A 26,210-nucleotide genomic window follows, 5' to 3' on the forward strand; every position below is an offset into this window, starting at 1 on the left:
AGATACTAAAAAAGTATAACCTACACACAGCATATAAGCCCTACCGCAAACTGGCTACCCTTATCCGTTCTACGAAAGATCCGCTCCCTCCTCTCTCTCTGCCTGGAGTTTACAAAGTACCCTGTTCCTGTAAGCTTGCGTACTTTGGACAGACAGGCAGATCAGCATCCAATCCGCCTAGAGGAACACAAGTCGTACATCGTTAAACACAACTATGGCCATTCAGGCTTGGCTGACCATGTTTTGGACACTACCCACAGAGTATCATGGAAGAAAACCACCATGCTCCACCACAGCAAATTCAAGAAAGAGAGACTTTTCTTAGAAGCAGCAGCAGCTCTCAAAAACCAACCAAATCTGAACAAATACGGTTGCATTAAGCTTCCGAAGATTTGGGAAACAGTCATCACCAGAGGTCCCACCTTACATTCCAGGCCACCTACAACTGCCCTTAGAGGGCGCTCCACCTAGATATGACTTTATTGTCACCCACGTGGTTGGGCTTAGTATTGTAAGTTTTTGTGTGCATGTTACATTAATTGTCTTTGTAATCCCCGTAGATGTCCTAGTGACTAGGACGAAATATAGGAAGTATTAAATTCTATTTTAATTCTTTTTGAGTGTTGTAATAAATCCATTAAACCTCCAACATAATGTCCTCACAGCACTTAAGCCTCTACACAAGAATAGATTAATTATAATGTAGATTTAATCATGTAGTGGTGTAATAGTAACATGTACACCCAGAGCCGGTGCTAGGGTCTTTGGCGCCCGCATGCAATTTCTATCTAAGCACCCCTGTAATGATCTAGGAGAGTGTGGTTCTTTTACAATAATAAAAATTTTAATTATTTGAAATTTCTTAAATAAATTTTGATGGAACAGTCACATGTTGGTTCGCTAAATGTAACAAACTGGGGGTGTTGGCTAGGCAGGATTATCGTTAAAAACCAGAATATTCAAAAAATTCTCAAAAGTTAAAGCAAATTTTGATAAAGCCACTTCACTTTAATCGTTGAATATAATGATACAGGGATTATAGCCTTCTCACCGACCCAAATCGCTAACAAAATTAAAATGAATTTTAATTAAAGTTAAAATTTATTTGAACTAAAGTTTAAAAAATTCTTGCATTTTCCAAGTTACTAAATTCTTAATAACTTGTAAAAATTATTAAAAAATTTTTACGAGTGGAACTATCTTTTAGAAAAATAAAAGAAACTCAAAATAGATGAGAAAATAAAAGAATTCAGAAATAATTAGAACATTTAATATAAGTATTCAAAAAATGACATCTTTACAGAATAACAGAAAATAAGTTAAATTACAATTGAAATTATACTTGAAATTTTTTTTATTAAAATTTCAACGTTTTTGATTTCATATTCACAAAATTAGAAATAATGGTCTTAACGTTTAATTCCACACATATATCATTTTCAATAGCTATTAACGCCAAACTAACAAACCTTTTTTGTGACATACTTGTTCTTAAGTAGGTTTTAATCAATTTCAAATTGGAAAAGGAATGTTCACTGCTCGCTACACTAACAGGTCAGGTTAATAGTATTCTTAAAGCAATTGAAAAGTTAGGGAAAGATAAATTATTGGACATAATAAAATTAAGAATATCGAAAGGGCTTTTGAATATTTAAATTATCCTTCTGAAAAATATCCCGGAAAGCACATAACTCGTCATACAGTTCTATTGCATTTACGTCTTTATTGTCTCGGTCCTTCAAGAGAATCTCTAAATCGTCACAATTTTTTCGTAAATCTTCATTATTAATTTGTAGTAATCTATACAAGAAATTGAAATTATCATAATAATGTTTTTAGTTGTTCAAAACATTCTATAAACGAACACATTGCAATCACGTCTATAAGTCTATACACGTCTATAAGTGTATAAAACACATTCACTCTAAATTTATCTTCTGGCGATTGTGGGGTTTCGTCATGATGCTCGTAGTCAAATTGTCGTGTCTTCTTTCATCGTCGAACTTCCATACGTTTTAAATTCTTGTTCTCCATCCACCTCTTCACTGAATTCTTTTGCCGTTTTTAGAACCTCTTTAAAATTTTTATCTGATCGATGATACTCTTGTAAGAATATTTTTAAGTTTTCGATAGATTCTAAAGCAAGTGTAATGTTCATATTTTTGTCTTGAAGCATTTTACTCACAGGGTTTATTCTGTTAAGTAAATCATGCCAAGTTATAAGAGAGTAAATAAATTTGTAGTCCTTTATTTTAGCACATAATGTTTGTGCTTCATGCTGAGTTTCTTTATTAAAATTTTCATTCTTTAAAATTTCAAAAAGTGCATCATAAATTTCTCCTAACTGATATCGTAGGGGGCGGATTGCATTAATTTTACTTTCCCATCGCGTTTCTGATGGCTGTTTCAATGTTAGTTTTTTTACGAACTTTAAAAGGATTGCCTAACGTTTGTAAGAGAATGAAAAAAAATTTTATATTTCTTGAATAATTGCAAAGAAACGAATTGTATCTGCATTCACTTTGGCTGCATCGTAAATTTAGAGTATGAGCAGCACATGGCACGTAAAACGCTCGAGGATTTTTGTTCAAAAGCAAATTTTGGAGCCCATATTTTTTCCCTTTTATATTTGCCCCATTGTCATACCCTTGACCTCGCATGTCTTCAATGGGAATGTTCCATTTTTCCAGTTGTTCCATTATTGTTGCACATAAACCATGTCCGTTTGAATCTGATATATCTGCAAAACCTAAAACGTTTTCCCTGATCTTGACAATTCCATTGTCATAGGAAACAAAACGAATAATAATGGTCATTTGTTCTGTTTTACTTGCATCAGGTGTGCAGTCTAAAATTATGGAATAATATTTAGATTTTGGAATTTATAATAAAATTGTATCCCTGATTGCGTTACTTAAAGTTTCCAATATTTCATTTTGACTGTCTTTACTCAAATAGCGTACCCTATTGTATTCGTTGTAGGGCCCTTTCAACATGAGTTTCCATAACGGGATCAAACATAGCAGACAGTTCGACTAATTTTAAAAAATTGCCGTAATTCCTTTCATATAATTTATCAGATGATCCGTGAAAAGCTAAATTTCGACTACCAAGGAATTTTATAATTTCAATCAAGCATTCTAAAACACTCGTCCAATGTTTCTTTTCCATTTCATACATGCTTTGAGTCTGGAAATCAATAGTAGTTTTGTTTTTTTAAATTTTTATCAAGTTCCTTTCATTTAAAGAAATTTTTCATGTTAAGTTGTACATTTTCCATTTACAACTTTACATGTCTATGTAAAGTTGTACTTACATTTCTCCAATCGTTATAACCTTCTACAAGACTCAGTAGGTGATTCAGTTGATTTAGTAGGTGCTACAAGTTTGCAACAAAAGCAAAAAACAGAATTTAAAGTTTCGGAATAAATGAGCCATGTTCTTGGCACGAGCTTCCATTTTTTTATTATAATACGTGTCGCCAAATTTATGACCATATGTATCTCTGGGATATATTATATTTTTCTTTTGAACAGGCCCCATTTCAATTAAAACAGCTTGTAATTTTTCATCATATTTCCCCATTCACCTGGATCTTCTAAATTTACAGAGACTAGCAATGTGTTGGTTTCATGGTCAACTACAACTAAATCTTGTTGTAGTTGACTAAATCCACTTAAATCATGTTCAATAGTACTTTCATGAAAACTGGATGATGTGCATGGTTCTTCAACTCTGATTTCTGATGTATCGAGTTGGTTACAATCTGCACCAGAATATTTTAACAAATTTATTAAGAGCCCCAGTTTGTTTCTTAATATCTGCTTCTTTTGCAGCATGAGGCTTATGATTTTGTGCACTGAATAACTTTTTTTTAAAATTTTTGATTCCATTTCTATTTTATACCCACAAGAAATTATTACACAGACGAAATAATAGTCGGCACTGCGCTACTGTCGGTAGCCTACTGAGATGCGCCGGCCCTGTGTACACCCCTTCGAGGTACATATCAGGATACTGATGATTGAAAATTTTTCATCATGACTAATAAAAAAAATCCATTTTTCGAGATAATTCTTATCCATTCTTCCAGAGGACGTTACATGAATAATAACTCCAAAGAAGCTAATAAATATCTTTTCTGGGAAAAGGGAAGGGAAAGAAAGAAAGAGATCGGCATCTAAGCATTTGCCATTCAAAAGACTGTAGGAACCGAGCTTCCAGCTTTTCACTGGCAGAGATGAGTATTTATACATTACTGTGATTTGCTTTGCTTGCTGTATTACAAATAATTTAAGCTGTAATTAATCATTCTAATAGTTTTTTTGCTATAGCCAATCATCTCAAAATCTCTCTTTGGCTTATTTTCATTAAAAAAAACCCTGCCTTATGTTACTACAATTAGAATGAAATGGAAGAACAACTTACATAATTTCCTTCAAGGAAATGAGTGGTTTCTTTAGTGGCATTAACATATCCATCCTTTGTTCCAAAAGCAACAAAACCATAGCCCTTTGACATTCCAGTTGTTTCATCCTAGAAGGGGAAAAGCAATATATGCAATATGTCATTCACATAAAACTAATCACTTAATAGCAGTCAACTCTCACTATAATCAATTCAGGAAAAAAAAAAAGAAACAATTTGTTGTAGTAATAGGTTTTTTATAGTGAAATTCTTTGCTTTTTTTTTTTTTTTGTCTCTGAACATAACTGTTCATGCACTTAAACAAGCAACTAACTAAAAAAAGGTATATTATCTAATTATTCACTAGCAGAAGCCTAACTAATGTAACATCCAATAAAAGAAAATTATTAATTTTCAGTTTTCTAATGAATGCCTAAATTCATCACATTTAGATAAATTTTCATTATGACAAAAATGGAAGTGCTCTGAAACATCTGCAGCAGAATCTTATATTATCTCACAAGACTAACAATTTAATAAAAGAACTAGTAAACTGGTCTGAGGACACCAAAATGAATCTCATATCTAGACCACCCCCCCATACCAACGGAGAATATTATAGATTCATCCATATTTTATAGCAAGAGATAGAAAGGCAGTTTCAGATAGTTTCATATGGGCAAGCTTCAAATGGGGAAATAGACAATGAAACTTATTTCTGCTTATGGTCCCACAGAAGGCTCTTTTCCAGAAGTATAGGATTTTTTTTTGAGTCACTAAAGCAGGCAGATGATGTGTCTAAGGACTACTGGAGTAGCCCATAATAATAATAACAGTAGTCCTTGTTGGAGATCTAAAAACCAAAGTAGAAAATTAATCCCATCAGGCATATAGAAATGTTTGGAGAAAAGGGCAATGTTAACAATAATGATAAGTATCTGCTGGATTATAATAAATTTAGTTTAATCCTTTATCCAAGTGCGAGCAAACAAAGTTTGCGCTGAAAATATCTTCAGGACTGGGGTAAGGTAGTACAACACCGGGAAACTCACAGCAAAGGTGGGTCAAGCTCTCATCACTCCTTGTCTCAGTATCTCCCATAATGCAAAGCACATCTCCTTGCGGATATGTATACTACTATGCATTAAGAGAAGGACCACTACCCATACCGGTTTCGACCTTTATTGAGGTCTCGTCAGTGGGAGCCAGGCCCAGAGGTGGAGATTTATCTCCACCTCTGGACCCACCTTTGCTGCGAGTTGCCTGGTGTTGTACTACCTTACCCCAGTCCTGAAGATATTTTCAGGCGCAAACTTTGTTTGCTCACACTTGGATAAAGGATTAAACTAAATTTATTATAGTCTAACCAAGTGAAAAATAATCTTTCAATATCTGCTGGATTTCTGCTCAGGACATGGACTAGTCATTACTTTGTGTGTGACCATGTTCACACATAAAGATGTGAACAATTGGTATGGAGAGAAGACAAGAAATAAGAAAAGTATCATTGACGATGTCATTGTTGACAGTGATATCATCATGCTGGTTAAGGATACAAGAGTGTGCAGAGGAATTTTAAAATTGGAAGTGACAAATATCACACTGAAAAAAAAAAACAGCATGTAAGAAAGTTTTAAAAATTAAAATTGAGTAGCTTTTACAGATAAACTGTAGACAACTATACAAATATCACTGAAGAAAAAAATGAGTTTCAAAACAAGAACCAAACCTTGGCATCTCAGTGACAAACTCTAAAGAAAACGTTGACTGATTCAGCAGATTCAGCAAGAGGGTTTTTTTACCTGGAAACTGGAGTTTTTCGTCTCACAGAACAGGCAAACCAGCCCCATGAACTACACAGATTTACAGTCATAAAAATATATATACCTAATCTCTCATTAGGTGGGGTCAACCACCCCTCCCAAAAAAGGGACAGGGGAAGAAGGGGGGGGGGGGGAACCCCATATGAATAAATAAATAGACAAGGTGGAAAATACTAACCAGAAATTAACTGTATGATTTTTAGGAAAACGCCACACACACACTTCAGTCTTAATTTTCATTCAACAGGTTTAAAAATACAGGACAAAATGTAAAACTTGAACAGAATGTAAACAGATGCCCTAAGAATACAGAGCAAATATAAGAGAGCTAAGCTATGTGTGAAAGTAACTAAAAAAGTCATGGAAAGACTTCAGTAAGAATATAAAAAATAAATATCAGGAATGTGGCAAAATGTTCTGCAGGCTATTGAAAAAGCTCAGAAATAGAGGAAAGATTACTGTAAAAGGAATCAAAGATAATAAAGGTGACATTATATCCTACATGTCTGGAGTAATTACTTTGAAAGATGGTTAAACAAAAGAAGTGAAAGAATAGTAATAGAAAATGTTCAAGAGGAATGTAAACAGAACATATCAATAGTAGAAGTAGGAAAAGCCATCAAAACTTGAAATGTGCAAAATGCTGCTGGAGTAGATGACATTTGATTTGCATAATTCAGAAGGCCTGGTCAGAAGTTCAAATTCCAGATGACTGGAGTAGAGCTCTCATGGCTCACATCTATAAAAAGAGGGAATAAAGCTGAATGTGAGATTACAAAGGAATCTCTCTACTAAGTGTTTCAGATAAGATTTATATAAGTATACTTGAAAATACACTAAGACGAACTGTGGAGGAGAAACTTGGAAAAGAACAAGCTCAATTCAGGCTAAATAGAGGTTGTCAAGATCACATTTTCACTTTAAGACAAATAGTTGAAAAATTGTGGGAATATGACAAGGATCTGTACTTATGTTTTGTAAAATCTAGAAAATGAATATGACAAGGTGCCCAGAGAAAAACTTTTCGAAACACAATTATATGATGTAAATGGAACATTATTATACAGAGCAATACAGTCTATATTTAAGTTGTAAGCCAGCAGTTAGAATTGAAAGGTTTAAACACAGTAAGATGGTTTAATGTAAAATCAGAGGTAAGACAAGAATGCACATTATCTCTGCTCTGATTCATCATCTATATGGATTGCATTATGAAAGAAAGTGACATTAAACCTGACATCAGAATCAGCGATATCAAACTTAGATGATGATGAGCTAAGTTTGATGATGATGTTGTAGTCCTAAATACATCCAGTGCAAGTCTCCAGCATTATCTAACTAAACTGTAACTGATGTAACAAATTTGGACATGAAAATCAGCAATAAAAACACCAAAACTATGGAAATAGGCAGGAAAATAAAAAACTTCTTCAGCGGCAATCTGAATGGAGAACCTATTGAGCAAATGAAATATTTCAGGTGTTTAGGCAGTGTTTAATGAGGATGGCAAATTAAATTTAGAAATAGACATTAGAATAAGAAAACATGAATGGTTGAGAGCCAGATGAATAATTTATATGGAATAAGAGAGGAATTAGCCAAGCACCAAACTAGTAATATACAAGACAGTGTTCAAACTAGTTTCAATTTATGGATCAGAGTTGGGTTACAAATAAAGTACTTGATCAAAGATTAAAGGATCAGAACAGATGGTATCAATGGCAGAATGAAGATATGGTAAAAATGATGATACTAGAAAGGAACTTTACATTGTTAGCATTCATGAACATGTAAGCAAAGCTAATCTAAGTTGGTATGGCCACTTAAATAGAATGGTGAAGAAAGGTTAGCAAAACAGGTGTTGGATGCCAAGATGGCAGGACTTTGTCCTGCCATCTTGAGGAAAACCAAGATCTAGGTGGAATGAATCAGCCAGAAGCACCTTAGAAGAACGAAATGTAGAAATGATAATAATGGAATGCTGACAAGTAATTAACTAATTCTGAGGAAAATTATTGATAGATCAATTGTAATGTAAACTTAATCATGTAATGCTGTCATAGTAGCCTGAACACTTCTTGAGGGTACTGGATTCAAGATAGCACCTTATTTTTGTAGCTCTATACTTTGTTACTTGAAAAGAATTTTGTTAGTCTGAATATTATGCACCTTTGGTAGTGATGCAATCTACTGTATTTTAGGGCAAGGTCTATCATATCACATACAGCTCAACTGTAAAGCTACTACACTAGTTGGATTTGTGCAGATATGTTGTCTAGAAAGATGGGAGAAAATCCTACTAGGTGCTCTAATTTTGAACCTTTTGGGTAGATAGAATTGAATAGACTGATTTTGTTTGCTGTTGGAACACTATTAAGTAACAGACTAATTTGGAGGAAAATTGTTGATAGGAGATTAATAATAATGTAAAGTTATCATGTAATGCTGTCATAATAGCCTGAACACCCTCTTGAGGGTATATATCATTGATGATGATGATGGCGATATAGAAAAACACAAGCTTCGAAATTTACCAGTAGATAACTTTCAGTATCGGAATTCCTCAATATGCACTACTTAAAAGATACAAGCTCTACCCAACAGCCGATATTCTAGCCTTTTATTAACGCTAGAAATTAGATTTCACTGGATTGACAATTGGACTAAATGCTTTATTAAGCATCGATACAAAGCAACCATACATGGGTTCCTGGACAGAGCTTGTGTCTTTTAAGCAGTGCATATCAAGGTAACTCCAATGTTGAAGGGTATATTCTCAAACTCTCTGATAAATATAAAAAACTTTGTTCTATATTTGTTCTATATTCTATATAAAAAACTGTTCTATAAAATAGGAGTTACAATATTTTTGTATTCAAGGGGAAAAAAAATTTATGCCTGATATGTAGAAACTCTATTGCAGTTTGCAAAGAATATACTATTAAAAGGCATTACGATACAAATATGAATGAATCCATAATATCCTCCATTTTAATATCTTACTTAAGCCAAATTGGTGACTTTCAGCTCTACATTTCAAAAATTTATACTATTCAGCAATTTTTTTTTTTTACACACTTATCTAGAATTCATATCATCTTATTATTTAATGAAATTTGCATTTTTCACTGCATCTATTGTTAAAATGTTTACTATATAAAGCAGGCATGTCAAACATGAGGCCTGCCGACAAGTAACATGTGGCCCACCAAACTTTGTAACAATATGGCTATTTAACTTTCGACAACACCGAATTAAATAAACATATTTAAAAAATTAACATTTACACTTAAGATTATTTTCTATGCTAATCTATTGTGCAATTTCTAAAGGAAATAATGTTCTATTTGTCATTTCAAAAAATCTTGTTACACCACTGCATAAATATCAAATTTTACCGAGCAAGTCTATGTACGCAGATACATCCGCTGATCAGCAATCGGAGACTAGCCATTAGCAATTTCCAAGTCATAAGAAAGTGTAGAGTTTTCTTTATAATTAATAAAGAATTTATAAAAATAATGCCAAAACCTTCAACCAGTATGAGTAAAAAACGATTAATTCAAGAAGAACATCCTAGCTTTCAAGAAAAATGGGAGTTACAATATTTTTGTATTCAAGGGGAAAAAAAATTTATGCCTGATATGTAGAAACTCTATTGCAGTTTGCAAAGAATATACTATTAAAAGGCATTACGATACAAATCATAAAGAAAACTATGGCAAATATGTCGCGAAACTTTGTGAAGATAAACTGTCAGAATTAAAGTTGACACTTCAAAATCAGCAAAGTGTATTTACCAAAACTATTGAAGATAATAGAGTTACGGTAAAAACCAGTTATTTGTTATCACATTTAATTGCAAGCAAGTTGAAACCATTCACTGAAGGAGAATTTATTCGCAAATGATTATTAAAGCAGTTGAAGTGTTGTGTCCTGATCAATTAAAGAAATTTACAAATATAAGCTTATCTCGAAATACCATTGCTAGCAGAATTGATGATATAGCCGGGAAATTAAGAAATCAACAAAAATCAATAATTCCAACATTTGAGACCTATTCCCTTGCAATTGACAAAAGTACAGATGTACGGGATATCACTCAGCTGGCTGTTTTTATTCACGGATGTGATATGAACTTAAAAGTAAGTGAAGAACTCCTAGAAATTATTCCAACCACTGGAGTTGATATTTTTGACACCCTTATGGAAGTTTTGAATGAATACAATTTACCGTTAAAAAGGTAGTTTGTCTTGCCACTGATGGTGCTCCTACCATGACTGGTGTTGATCAAGGAGTTGTTACAAATTTAAAAGAAAAATGCAAAGAGCAAAGTAATAATAATTTTCATTGCCTTATTCATCAGCCAACACCATGCTCCAAAGCTTTAAACATTGGACATGTCCTAAAAATGTCAGTAAAATTGTGAATTATATTTGTGCACGTCGGCTTAATCATCGCCAATTTAGTAACTTTCTAGATGATATAGAAAGTGAATATAGGGATCTACCTTATTATACAGAAATTAGATGGCTTTCCAGTCATAAAGTTTTAAAGCGATTCTTCGAATTGCTGGACGAAATCACCATTTTTTTAAGAATCGAAAAATTATGAATGTGAAATATTAAAAAATGATCAATGGATAAAGGCCCCAGCTTTTTCAGTTGATATTACAAGTCACCTTAGTCAACTTAATCTTAAGCTATAAGGCAAACATCAAATAGTTACCATGTTATTTGACAATATTAACATTTTCAAACATAAATTGTGGCAAAACTTTGGCAAAAAACAAATTCAAAAAGAAAATTTATCCCATTTTGAATGTTGTCAACTTCTCCTCTATCGATTGATGTTGATGACAATTTACAGTTGGAATTAATCGAAATTCAGTGCGATTCCGTACTGAAACAAAAATATATGGATGTTGGAATTCCAAAGTTCTATAATTATTTATCAGTTGATTGATAATCCCAATGTGTTATGTGCAATTAGGCATATTTTATTTGTTTGGTAGCACATATTTATGCGAACAACTATGTTCAACTTTAAAGAATAATAAAACTGTGGAAAGATCAAGATTAGCAGACCAGCATGTTCAAACAATACTGAAAATAACTAGAGCTCAACAAATTCAACCAAATTTTGAAGATTCGTTAATGAAGAACGTTATCAAGTTTCTTCAAAAAAAATGATATGTATAATTTTACTTATATGTAAACTTTATATTTTATATGTATTTTTGTAACAAGTTGTATTTTGTACTTGTATAATCTAATGCTAATATTAAAAAAACTGTTTCCTCTTTATTTCGAGATTTTTTTTCCTGTTGCAGCCCACGGTTTGATGTATAATTCTTAATTTGGCAATTGGAGGTAAATGAGTTTCACATTTATATGCTGACATGGACAGGCTGTGATAATAAAATGTTTACTTTCTTTGATTTGCAACTGTGCAGTATGGTGTCTGTTAGAGGAAAATATTTTGCACTCTACAGGGCCATTTTCATTCTGGATGTCTCTAATTACACTAAATACTCTTATTACTTAGTTTGTGTTACATGGGATAGTGCAACTGTTAGGATGGGTACCATATATACAGTGTATATATATATATATATATATATATATATTCATGTTTTTTTGACTGACTGACTGAAACCGAGAAAATAGATAACAAGTTAATTTAATGAAGCACACAACATGTTTCGTCAAAACGACTTCTTCAGGTGTGGTAACACTTAAAGCAAATTAAAAAACCATAAAAACACTCTGCAATTACAATAACAGACTTGTAAACTGAAGTTGTTTGAATTGTCATTATAGTCCGTTCTGTAGTTCTATTGCTGTGCAAATGCAAGCATATGCGTTCACGCATACGCCAGTATCTAATGGCAGAACTATGCCATTAGATACTGGCGTGAGCCAATGTAGAAATGATACCTAACTTTTGTGTGAGATAGTGATGTGAAGATGCACATAGGTATCTATCCGTTTCCTGAAGATTGAGATCCTTAAAGAATCAGACATCTTAGTAAGCTTCATGTCTAGAAATGAAAGGGAACCATTTTCTTCAATCTAGAAGTAAATTTTGTCTTGGCGGAAGTTGTTTAAATGAATTAAATGATTGTCCCCTCAGGCCAATAGTTGATAGTATTGATTCACCAACATATAAATTATCAAAATATCTAGCATCCCCCCCCCCCTTAAAAGGTCTAGTAAGTCTCCTCTTACATTAAAAATTCAACGGACTTTGCTTCTAAAATCAAATATCTAAAGCTGAAGAATTCCGATATTATAGCGAGCTTTGATGTTGTGGCACTTTTTACAAATGTTCCAATGCAAGATGTTCTCAGCATTTTAAACAAGATCTCTAAAAATATTTTTGCTCTCCTCTCACACTGTATTAGTTCAGGGTATTTTAAGTTCGAAGAGAAAATTTATAAACAGAACAAAGGACTAGCTATGGGTAGCTCCATGTCTCCAATACTGATCAACATTTTCTTCGAGGATTTCAAGGAAAAAGCCATCTCTAAAGCAACATTAAAACCTAGAACATGGCTCCGCTATGTGGACGATATATTCCTTATTTGGGAGCATGGTATAGAGCATCTTCATATCTTCCTAAATCATTTAAACAACTTCCACCAAGACATAAAATTTACCATCAAGATTAAAGAAAATGGTTCCCTTTCATTTCTAGACATGAAGCTTACTGTCTGATTCTTTAAGGATCTCAATTTTCAGGAAATCAATACACATGGATAGATACCTACATGCATCCTCACATCACTATCCTGCACAAAAGTTAGGTATCATTTCCACATTGGCTCACTGTGCTCGCTCAGTATTGTCCGATGAAGAACTAAAAAATGAAATAAAATATCTAGAAAGAACTTTCTTAAATAATGGATACTCTTCCAAAAACATTGAGGCAACTATTCAACTGCATAGTTGAATCCAGAGAAATTGTCCTAGACCCTTCTCACATCAACAGCAACCTCAGTCATAGTCTACCTGACTCACATAGTTCTGCCATTAGATACTAGCATATGCGTGAACTCATACACTCACATTTGCGCAACAACAGAACTACAGAACGGACTATAACGACAATTCAAACTTAACTTCAATTTACAAGTCTGTTATTATAATGGTACAGTGTTTTTATATAAGGTTTTTTTAATTTGCTTTAAGTGTTACCACACCTGAAGAAGTCATTTTGACGAAACATGTTGTGTGCTCCATTAAATTAACTTATCTATTTTCTCAGTTTCAGTCAGTCAAAAAAAGATGAACATATCTAATCACCAAGTCAATGCAACTAATGATCATATATATATATATATATATGTGTGTGTGTGTGCGTGCGTGCGTGTACACACACACACACACACACCAGATGCAAACCGAAAACACAAATCATTTTTCTTCATTAAGAACTAACACAAAAATTGTCTTAAACCATAAAGTAAAAAATGAAAAGAATTACTAATTTCTCTTCCTCTTCCAGTTAAGAAATTAAAATCAAGTGAGAAAATAAGTCAAGTTAACCACAGAAACTGGTCAGAGACTTTCTTCCTGTTGTATCCACATCCAACAGCAAAGGAATGACAAATAACTCTTATTAATAAAGGAATGACAAATAACTCTTATTATAACAAATTAGTTATAATAAGAGACTTGGATGTGCATTATATACAGCAAATTGGAACTCTTGCAGTGGAAAAAAAAGATGAGCAAACAATGAAGCGGCAACAACCAGTTTTTAAGAGAAAAAAAAATTAATCATAACTAAACAACAGGACATAATGTTGCTATAAAAGTGCTGTAGAAGCTGCTAAAGAGCTCCTTAAAAATTCGTGTTTAAAAAAAAGTTCTCATGAAAAATCAGTAACAAACTTTTTCATACTGCATACAAGGTGGCCAAAGACAATCAGTCTTTTCTACATTTCAAATTAGGGATTGTCCTATAAGAAATAAACTGGATTAACATGAAATGAGTTTTATTTTTCATTTAATTAACTTGTATTAACAGAACTATTGGAGATGAAATGAGAAAAATTTGGTTAATGAAATCATGTCAAACAGTAAAATGATAAATCAACCAAGATGAGTAACAAATCCACTTTAATCATGTACATTCGAACTGATATATTGGACAATGGAACAAGCTTATCTATATCTGTTTTTGGACTTGACAGAACTGGGAAGTATTAATTCAAAAGATATATATCTGTTTCTCTACTCAATTGGATTCAGCCATATGTTATGATGGAAAAGTATTTAAAATCTCATTCAATTTGTCACATGTGATAGTGCAGCTGTTATGATGGGTTGTCAAAGTGGAGTTACGAAACTAAAGAAAGAAAAGTAAGTTCCCTTCATTAATTGTTAGAACAATGCGACACAATTAATGAAGGGAACTTTTCTTTTTGATTATAACTATCAACTGGTGATATTGTGAAACTCTTTGCAAGTATCAATAGATTTTTGAAGTTTATTTTCCACTTGGTTAGACTATAATAAATTTAGTTTAATCCTTTATCCAACTGTAAGCAAACAAAGTTTGCGCCTGAAGCATCTTCAGGACTGAGGCAACTCGTAGTAAAGGTGGACCAATCTCTCATCACTCCCTGTCTCAGTATCTCCCATAATGCAAAGCACATCTCCTTGCAGATATGTATAATGCTAAGCGTTAAGGGAAGGGCTACTGCCCAGACCAGTTTCAACCTTTATTGCAATCTCGTCAGTGAGAGCCAGACTCAGAAGTGGTGATAATAAGGCAGAAGCAATGGAGAAATCATATTTACTTATACAAGTTGCCAAAAGGTGTACCAACTTATTATTAAATTACTCTGGATTTAGAGAAAGATGTTGGAAGTTTATTTTCTGCTTGGTTAGACTATAATAAATTTAGTTTAATCCTTTATCCAAGTGTAAGCAAACAAAGTTTGCGCCTGAAATATCTTCAGGACTGAGGCAACTCGTAGTAAAGATGGACCAAGCTCTCATCACTCCTTGTCTCAGTAAATAAACTTCCAACATCTTTCTCTAAATCCAGAGTAATTTAATAATAAAGTGGTACACACCTTTTGGCAACTCGTATAAGTAAATATGACCTCTCCATTGTTGCTGCTTTATTATCACCACTTCTGGGTCTGGTTCCCACTGACGAGACCTCAATAAAGGTCGAAACCGGTCTGGGTAGTGGCCCTTCCCTTAATGCATACTTGTGTAGAGGCTTAATATATAATACATAAATAATAATTCCCTTAATGCATAGCATTATAATCCACAAGGGGATGTGCTTTGCATTATGGGAGATACTGAGACAAGGAGTGATGAGAGCTTGGTCTACCTTTACTATGAGTTGCCTCATTCCTGAAGATACTTTAGACGCAAACTTTGTTTGCTTACACTTGGATAAAGGATTAAACTAAATTTATTATAGTCTAACCAAGTGGAAAATAAACTTCCAACAGCTTTCCCTAAATCCAGATAATTTAATAATAAGATGGTACACCTTTTAGCGACTCATATAAGTAAATATGACCTCTCCATTGCTTCTGCCTTATTATCACCACTTCTGGGTCTGGCTCGGCTCCCACTGAAGACACCTCAATAAGGGTAGCAGCCCTTCCCTTAATGCATAGCATTATGGGAGATACTGAGACAAGGAGTGATGAGAACTTGATCCACCTTTACTATAAGTTGCCTCAGTCCTGAAGATACTTCAGGTGCAAACTTTGTTTGCTTGCACTTGGATAAAGGATTAAACTAATTTATTATATCAATAGATTTAATGGAAAAACGTTGTCACATATAGCACATCATCAAAAAATGCCTGTACATTTTTTTGGAAAGAAAGAACTTAAAGAACTGAAAGGATTTACATGCTCACTTAATATTTAACTATTAAAAATGAAGAATTTTAAGCATATGATATTACATTATGCTTAAAATGGTCTGGTCTGTTTAAACTGTTTGGAATAATGATGAGACTTTAGTTAATCATTTTCAAGAAGCAAAGAATGATTCAAACTGACACCAAAATGAAAGATTCATGTAAGAAGAACTACAGGAAAAAAATTACAAACCTTATACTAGACTTAGGTATAATGTGTGATGCTCTTCAAGAGTTACCAAACCAGAGTTTGCAACTGCAGGAATGCAATATAGATCTGTATAGGGCTAATAAAAAAAATTATAAATCGTTGTACAACTTTTTCATGAAAGACACAGTTCTGCAACAAATTCACAAAGATGACACCAAAATTGTTAAAAATGTGTAATTCGAAGGCGTTTCACTTGTGGAATGGATTTCAAAAATTACTCTAATTGTTCAACGTGTTTAATAAAATGATCAATAAAAAATCAGCTGTTGAATTTTTTGTAGTAAAAAGTATCATACATTTCACTTATATGCTTTATAGAGTGATTTATAGTTAATAATATGTGTTTATACACATAATGCTGTTCTTATTCCAAAAATCACTATGAAATAATGGTAAATTTTTTTAGTTTTCTTTTCATATCTTTCTAATATGAAAAGAAAATTTGCTAGCAGGAAAAATTGAAAATTTTTCCTGCTAGCAAAGAATGAATACTGGCACACTTTTTTTAATTCAAAAAGTACTGTTGCTAGTCATTATTTTAACATCTGAAAAAACTTTAGTCACATATTTAAGTAAACAAATCAGTAAATGCTACTTGCTTCTTCTCACATGACTATAAAAAAGAATATACCTATCTGTGTACAATGTGAATCAATCCTTACAATAAAAGTTCTGCTCTCAGCCAACCTAATAAACATCTCTGAAATCTGCTACAAATATGAAGTAAAAATATGACTTCATATTTTGGAAAAATTACTGCAGAAAGGGAAAACCATTTTTCATTAATTAATGTTAAAATTCACAATATCATTTAATATTTTTCTAATTATCAATGAAAGGATTAAAAGTGCTGAAATATGTGTCTAATATTTATTAATTTTCAGTTATTAAAAGATCTGGAATCCAAATATCAATCAAGAACACTGACAAAGGAGGAAGCCAAATTAGTTTGATAAAGTATTAACATGAGATATTAAAAATATTTTAGCCATAATATATAACAAATGATAATGATGAGTTACAATCAGAGGAAGCAAAAAAAAAAGTAAAAATCAGCTAATGCATTTTATTTCTATAGGGAGTAAGCAAGGATGTTTTAACACTAACCTTTGGAGCTTGAGAGGGAAGTGAAACTCCACCATTAGCTAATCAGAGATACCTGGTTCAAGACCATTACTAATTTAAATAGCATACAGTGAAAAAGCTGGTAAGAAAAGTGCAACCATGGTAACTAATCCTAACACAATATATTATAACCTGAAATGGCGTATTATAAGTTTACGAGAGGTGTATTGAATTTACAAGATGAAAAACTAATTTGCTGTGCCAGAGATCAACTAACTCAGGAACCAGTTCTTGGTGAAAGTTCTAATCAGCACTAGAAGAACCTATGTCTTTCTCTGGGCGGTCTAGTGCTATGTATGTATATACCATATCCATAAGGCACATGCTATTGCACAAAAAGATAGCTGGATGGGAGACTAGAGAGGTAGAATTTGTTGCACGTGACTAATCTAATCTTTATATACCACAGGATGTGAAGAAAATAAATAGGTAAAGGATCTGGATCACAAGTATTTTTTTTCTAATATAGAAAAATTCACTTCATCTTTGCTCTAAACATGATACTCGGGAAGAATGCATTAAAAATATTTAAATGTATTATTATAAATTCGGCTATTATAGCCTATTTTTGTATAGGAGTGACCCTTATTTAAATACATTGGCTATCAATACTCAAGGGGTATATATATTTAGGGCATTATTGGTGAGTATAGAAGGCAATTAAGGTAGAATAAAAGTGGAAAAATTTTTTGGTACATACCTTTGCATTTCCGACAAAGTTCTGAGGATGGTCACACGCCCGAAACGGCTCCATACCCGGTTAACCCACCCCTGGTTGCCACAATAGTCTTTATTCTTCCTCCCTCCCCTTCCCCCCCCCCCCACAAAAATGCACCCTAATTCAAAGTAATATATGTATATATTTATATATATATTATTAATATTAACCCGGGTTATCTAAACTTATTTTCCCGCGTCTAAACACCCCCCCCCCACTTGTAAACAACCTCCAGCAAGATCATGGAAGTGGAAAACATCGTAGAATCAATAAAGGTATGTACCAAAAAATTTTTCCACCTCTTTTATTCTACCTTAATTGCCTTCTATACTCACCAATAATGCCCTAAATATATATACCCCTTGATTATTGATAGCCAATATATTTAAATAAGGGTCACTCCTATACAAAAACAGGCTATAATAGCTGAATTTATAATAATAGTTTTAAGAGGAGTAACATGGGGTTTTTTCCCCAAAGTCTATACTTAATTTAAATGTATAATAAATAAGAAAAAAAAGTACTTACAAATTTAACCTGTGCATTTATTACATATCCAAATTTACTGAAGTAGTCTTTTAGCTGCTCTGCAGAATTGAAAAAGAAAAAATTATATAAATTCAAGGTTATGTTTCCTCTTACAATAGGAATAACAAACAACAACAACAACAAAAAAAAAAAAAAAAAAAAAAAAAACAGTAGCTAAGAATCTGAATGAATATATGACTTTACCTTAATCTACTTGCCCAAGTACTTACCACATTACGATGTCAGAGGAGTGTTTGACTGGAGGAATAATAGAAAGTGTGGCTATGGCAATTAAACGGGGTGAAAGGGTAGATGAAATTATCATGATAGTGGGCACGAATGACTTGAGAGGCAGTGTAAATTGAGGGTGGCAAGAGATCTGAGATTCATACTTAAGGTTGTACAAAAGAAAACGCAGAGAGGAAAGATAGTGTGTATGTTACCCAGGTATAATAATGAGGAGCTTAGCAGAAGAGTAGTAATAATGAATAGGATAATAGCCAGAATGTGCCAGAAGAGAGGACTGGAATATGTGGAGGGCATTTGAGGGCAGAAAGGAACTGTATGTGAGAGACTGCTTTCATCTGAATGAGGAAGGAAGCAGACATCTGGAGAGATTGCTATTTTCTGAATAAGCCAGTGTATCAATGCAGTGAAACTAGAGTTCCCAGAGTGGATGGTAGCAGGGGTGACCTCATGTGGGAATGTGTGCTTGGGGGAGGCGGGACGACATCAGGTAACACTGAGTCCAGTGGGGTCTGGAGGGGATAATGATAAGTATAGAAGCAGTGACATTTTTATGCTTTATACTAATGCCAGGAGTATCCAGAATAAAGGAGATGAATTGGTGGTGCTGATAGCATCAGCCTGGCCAAAGATTATTGAGATCACTGAGATGTGGTTGATGGAAGATAATATAGTAGCAGGAATGGAAGTAGTAGAGTATAGCATTTTTTGACAGGATAGGAGGGGAAAACGTGGTGGTGGAGTACTGCTTATGATTAAGTGATGACTTATGTCCTCTAAGAGTGGAGGCTTTGGAAGGCAGTGACACCAATGGTTTTGAAAGCATATGGTGTCGGGCAAGACAGGATATTTAGTGGAGTGTTGTTACAAGCAAAGGAGTACAGAAGGTTGGGAGCAGGAGATGTTTAGGCAGTTGAGCTTGGCAAGTGCAAGAAGAATAATTATTATTGGAGATTTTAATTACAGCAGTATAAGCTGGGAAGAGAAAAATACATGTGGTAATAAGAGAATGGAATTTCTAGAATTCTTGAGGGACAAATGTCTTAGGCAACGTGTAATAGAGGGAACAAGAGGTTCAAGAGTTTTGAATTTGGTCATAGCATCAGAAGAGCTGATAATAACTGAGATGACATCTCTCCCCCCACCCCCAATTGGAGAGAGTGACCATGTGGTTTTGACATGGAAGATGAACAGACATGCAGGAATATCAAAGAAAAGGGAACATATGTGGAATTATAAGGCAGGTGATTATAATAGTCCTAGATATAAACTTGGGCAGTTCCATGGAGAGTGGAATTTGAAGGCCAGAATATCATTAGTGCTTGGGAAATTGTGAGGGAATATTTGTTAGCAGCAATAGTAAGCTGTATTCCACAAGTGAAGAAGAGGACACAATTTGATGTAATGTGGATGACAAACAATATTAAACAGGAACTGCATATGAAAACAAGGCTATGGAAGAGATATAAGGAGACAAATGAAGAGCAGATGCATGAAGAATATAAGACTCAGGTTAGGAGAGTGACTAGTATAGTGAGGAAGGCAAAACTGGAATATAAGAAGAGACTGGCACTAAGATCCAAAGAAAATCCTAGGGAATTTTTTAGCTACGTGGCCAGTAGGAGGAGAAATGATTGTGGAAGAATGACACTGTGGGATAAAAATGAGAATAGAGTGACTGATGCAGAGGACACAGTAGAGTTGTTCAATGAGCACTTTATTGGAGTATTTCATCCCGGAGAAAAAGGTTTTAATACTAGAGGGGGTAGGCCAGGTTCGAGGTTTAGAGGTGCAAGAGGAGCGTATGTTCCAAATACTGAGTACTCTGGATGTCAGTAAAGCAGTGGGACTGGATGGTATTTCACCAAGGGTTTCAAGAGAATGTGCTAAAGAACTGACAGCTCCTTTGACCTGGCTTTTCAGAGAAAGTCTGGCTACAGGAAAGGTACCCAAGGAATGGAAGGAAGGTGAGATAGTGCCATTGCATAAGGGTGGTAGCAGACTAGAAGTATCTAATTATAGGCCAGTTTGTGTGTCATCAGTAGTTGTTAAGGTCTTGGAGAAATTAGTGAGGGACTATATACAGCATTGGGCAGATGAGGGTAATGTTATCTGTGAGAATCAATATGGATTTGTCATACACTGCCATTTTTTTGGATTTTGCAAAGGCATTTGACAAGGTGCCACGTGATAAGTTGATATTTAAGTTACAGCATATGGGTTTAGATGTCGGGTTAGTCAACTGGATTCAGGATTGGCTGTCTGATAGGTATCAGAGAGTTGTATGGTGGAGCAATATCAAGGAAGCAGAAGGTTACAAGTGAGGTTCCACAGGGCTCAGTACTGGGACCTGTATTGTTTAACCTTCATATCAATGACATTGTCAATGGACTGCAAGGGGATATTCAGTTGTTTGCAGATGATGTGAAGCTGGGAAGGTTATTAGTAATAGTACAGATGTGGCAGTCTTGCAAGAGGATTTGAATAAACTAGACAGATGGGCAAATGAATGGGGGATGTCAGTTTAATGCAGCAAAATATAAAGTCTTGAAGTTTGGGATACATCGATGGGAGGCTGCTTACTCAATTGGAGGAGCTGTATTGGAAGAATTAAAAGAAACACACGTATTAACCACTGTGAAAAATTATTTAATTGTAAATATTTCATCCTAAGTATCTTAGGACATCATCAGTACAGTAGTTTAAAACAATAATAGGAATAACATACAGTTAGGGCGCATGATTAATAGTAGAATATCATTAAACGTGTGTAATGTGTTACATAAGTTAAAAAAAAAAATTATTTAACACAATTTTGTATGACAATTTCCCATACTTTAGGAATAGTAAGAACGTCGTTTCGGTTTAAGTTTGGTCCGTGTAGTAGCTTCAGAACTTTCTTTGTATAAACGTTCATGTTTATATAAAGATCTATGTAAAAGTTTAGACTTTTCCCAATGGATCCTATGGTTTTATCCTTTAAAAAAGTACTGGAAGAAGTAGGGGAGACGAGAGATCTAGAGGTGATGATCGATAGAAAACTGAAATTCAGGGGACATATTGCAAACATGAAAGTAACCCAGAGGATTGGTGTAATAATGAGAAGGACACTGACCTGCAGAGATAAAGGAGTTATCATTCCACTGTATAAGACCCTGATCAGACCACACTTAGACTATTGTTCTCAAATTTGGTCCCCAGGATTTGAAGGGGATAAATTAACTGTGGAAAGGGTACAGAGGCAGATAACAAAGATGGTTTCAGAACTGTACAACGTTAATTATGGGGAATGGCTGAGGAAATGTGGACTGCAGAGTTTGGTAGATGAAGGAGAGGTGATATGATCGAGACTTTTAAACTATTGAGAGGCAGTTACAGGGTGGACACTGGGGAGTTTTTGCTTGGAGCAGCAGAAAGGAGCGATGACAAGGGGCCATCCCTGGAAAGTACAAAAAGAAGCTATGAGCAAGAGGGGACGAGTGGTTTCTTTGTGTGGAGGGTGGTGGAACGCATTGCCTGATAGAGTGGTGAGAGCAAGAATGAGTTCAAGGAGTGGTATGATAGACTGTGTTTCCTGGAAAGGACCTTCTGCAATGAGTCTCTTGACTCCATGGAGGCCTGAATAATAATAATTATCAGAAATTATTCTACCACACAATAAAAGTAAAAAAAAAAAAAAAAACTACCAGTTTATACAGCAAAATATTCTTTAAAATTTAGACACAAGATGTAAAGTCAATCCAAATAAAATCCTTAGAAAATTTGAATAGGCTGCCACATTAAAAGGAACACCAATGCATTCTAAACAAGGGAAGAACATACCAATCCACATGAATACTACAGACCACCAAGCAGACCTAATCACTCCGGAATATGATGGTTGCCATTCAGCTGCATACTAAACTAATAACTGAATGGAAACAAGAGACTGGCTAAAGAAAAGGACTGTCCATTCTCCAGATCAACATCAGAAAAATTCAAAAATACTGGCTTATCCTCCCAAGTTTATTTGAAGAATGATATAGACAACATAGATATTTTAATATCCACAACAAAGATGGAACCAATGATCAAATGTCAAACTTTCAACAACACAAGCACTGTAGATAAACTAAACAAGGGAGCAGAATAATAAAATTTAGCAAGCAAAAATTAAAAATAAAAGAAACTGCAAATTAGAATATGCAGAAAATATATGTAATGAAGTAAATAATACCAAACAAGAGAATTCCTTCATTATATATGCCATCTACAGATCACCCAATTTAAATACCATGAAATTTTTTGATGAATTAAACAATGGCTTTCTACAATACCTAGACTTATCAGCATATAATTTAACCCCATCTACATAGTCATATACAACAAAAGAGATAATTGAAAACACAATAACCTCATCTTGCATTGACCACAAACATACAGGCTCCTCCAAACAGCTACTCAGCTGTGATAACATGCAAACTAGCAGACCATTATGTCACTACACTAGAGCTGCATGCTTAACCAGAAGCCTTAAAACTCACCGAGACTACAAAACAGCATAACAATAAACAAAATAAAAAAATAAACAAAAATATTGTAAATGATGAAATCAGAAAAATAGACTGGATGTGGACAGCATCTTCAAATTCTGCTGATACTATATATACTGAACTTACATTTAATAAATAACAAAGCAATAACAAAAATAAAAATACATGCTAAAACCAAACAGAATCCATTCATCCAATTAACCTTAACCCCCCAACAAAGGACCAGGTATCGATGGAATCAGACCAAAAGTTCTGTTATACTAACACTATTAAATACAGTCTTAAAAGTGTTAAACAGAGTTCGAAATGGGGTACATCCCTGAAACATTAAAGACTGCATTAATCACTCTTATATGAATACGGAAAAAAAAACATAAGTTTATAAGTAATTACATACCCATCACCATGTTGTCAGTAAACAACCAAATTATGGAGAGTATTATGTATCACAAATTCTCCATATACACAGAAAAATTCTACATCATCCAGAAGTGAAAAGAAAATAGGGTTTCAAAAGAATAAAGGAACAACACTCCTGAAAAGGAGCTCCAAAAGCATTCGACATACGAACCAAACCTTGAACAAACGAACACATATCAGAATCAGAGGAATCGGGGGGGGTCTGATAAACACCTACAACAGTTGCTTTAAAATGATATAACAAGAAAGAACATAAGTTACCTTCATAACTTCATAACTCTGCTACTAAAATTAGTAATATTCTTTCTTGTGGTTACATCAGTAACCACAAGAAAGAATATTACTAATTAATTAATTAGAATTAATATTACTGACGTAACCACAAGAAAGAATATTACTAATTTTTGTTTGACTAATTCATTCATTTAAATCTTCAAGTTCAAGGAAGGACACTTTTTTTCTTTGAGAATCACAAAAAAGTGTAATGGGTTGCTAGAGGTGATTGTTCTGCTGGTGAAGAAAGGATGAGGCATAATAAATAATGATTACTAGAGATCTTCCATAAAAGTCAATACTCTATGGAGATACATCTTATTACATGTTTTCAACTCACTTCTATGAATTTTTCACTCCAATATTTACAGTAACTTATCCATTTTGAAAAGATTTATAAACCAAATCAATTATTCTATTAATTTTCTTCTTTTGAATTATTCATCATTTTTTTTTTTGTTTCCATTTTCATTCCAGGATCATTTTCCAAACAGCTGTATTCTTCATTTGAGGCTTAAAAGCAAAGGCAAAATTTTACACATCACATTACTAGCCTGACAATAGGTAGTTCAGTGATATGGCTATTTCCTTGAAACCACTGGACTTGCCCTCCTCTACAAGTAATAGTTATATATGGTTAGCATTTCCTCTAAACATAGTATGTGTATGCAAGGAATACTCAGCCACTGGAGTCCTTAATGACAACAGGTCATGTACCACAGGATGACAGTTGACCAAGAAAAAAAATAATAAAAAGGTTTCATGTTGCACTTAACAATTCATAAAACTCAGTAATCTAAGTATAGTGTGAAATTTTTGAGTTATGAAAAACCATGTATAATATAATACCGGGACGGGGGAATAATACTGGGATGGGAATAATATAATACTGAGAAGAGGAAAATTTCAAAAAAAATTATTTACTAAAATTTAGAGATGTGTCCGCATGGTTAGCCTAGTGGCTGTGCGCTTCGCAACCATATGCCTGCGGAACAAGTGTCCTAGGTTCGATTCCCATCGATGACGTGAGGAGCTGAAGGATCTTCCTCAGCCATAGCCAAGTTAGCCAGTCTTGGGAGTGGACAGTAGGGTTTTTCTTCAGTTTATCCAGGGATTTTTCATCCTGCAAAGCAAGCAAACCAGCCTTGAGAACTCAACACTACAGGACATAGGATACACCAGGGCATAGGGCTGACCACCTTATCCTGTGAACTGTTTGAGGTCCGATGATTAATAAACCCTCAACACTGCAAGGGTAAAAGGAAGATGAGATGAGATTTAGAACTACATGGAACTATATAGAATTTTAGAACTATGCCAGCCTGGTTGGCTGAGTGGATAGCATATCTGCTCTCCAGCCAAATGGCTCTGGGTTTGGCATGAATGTTTGTGATTGTCTGTGAGAATACTACTGGTGGTGGTGGTGGGCAGTAGATGGCATTGGTGTAGATGATGCTGTTCACTGTAGTTGGTGGAAAGTTGTGGAGTAGGTGCCTTCCCTCGATGAGTCTTTGGACTCCTTGGAAATGACATGCAATAATATTAATAATAAATCTAAAAAATTATGAATTTGTCTATATCATGCATTAAAAATATGCTAGTTAGCAAACAATGCAATATTTTTTGTTTGTTCAAAAGTAAAATGGACACAGATCCAAACACTTTCTGAGAGCATTGAACATAGTATTATAATTACTCAGTTCAAGCATTTTTAATGAAATGAGCATCAAACAATATGATTCATCATAACATAACAATAGCATTATCAATCTAGCTGCTCTCTTTTAAACAGAAACTAGAATTTTAAAAAATGGAATCCATATCTCTATGCATGTGGAGGACAAACAGCTGTTCAGAGAAATTTGGTTCCTGAAGTAGAACTAAAAAGAACAGCTTTTTTTTTATGTTAGGCAGCTATAGATGTGATATTAATATCAGGAATGAAGCTTGAAAATTTTTTCCAAAAACAAAATCACTTCTTGATTGGAGGCCTGAATCAAATGTAAGAAATGCATGTGAGAAAA

At 34.0% G+C, this 26,210-nt stretch overlaps 1 protein-coding gene across 2 annotated transcripts in view; it reads right to left on the reverse strand.

The window, feature by feature from the left end:
- Positions 1–26,210, reverse strand: part of LOC150095244 (SRA stem-loop-interacting RNA-binding protein, mitochondrial-like) — a 49,800-nt gene that overhangs the window by 20,808 nt on the left and 2,782 nt on the right. For both annotated transcript variants that reach the window (XM_090409710.1, XM_090409709.1), the window contains 2 exons: positions 18,716–18,774; positions 4,429–4,536 (listed from right to left, as the gene is read on the reverse strand). In XM_090409710.1, coding sequence (XP_090265836.1) covers positions 4,429–4,536; positions 18,716–18,774 — 167 coding nt within the window. The remainder of the gene's footprint in view (positions 1–4,428; positions 4,537–18,715; positions 18,775–26,210) is intronic.

This window comes from Typopeltis vanoorti, chromosome 20 (assembly GCF_054136105.1).
Source record: "Typopeltis vanoorti isolate ZY-2024b chromosome 20, IOZ_Tvanoo_1.0, whole genome shotgun sequence".
Classification (NCBI taxonomy): domain Eukaryota; kingdom Metazoa; phylum Arthropoda; class Arachnida; order Uropygi; family Thelyphonidae; genus Typopeltis; species Typopeltis vanoorti.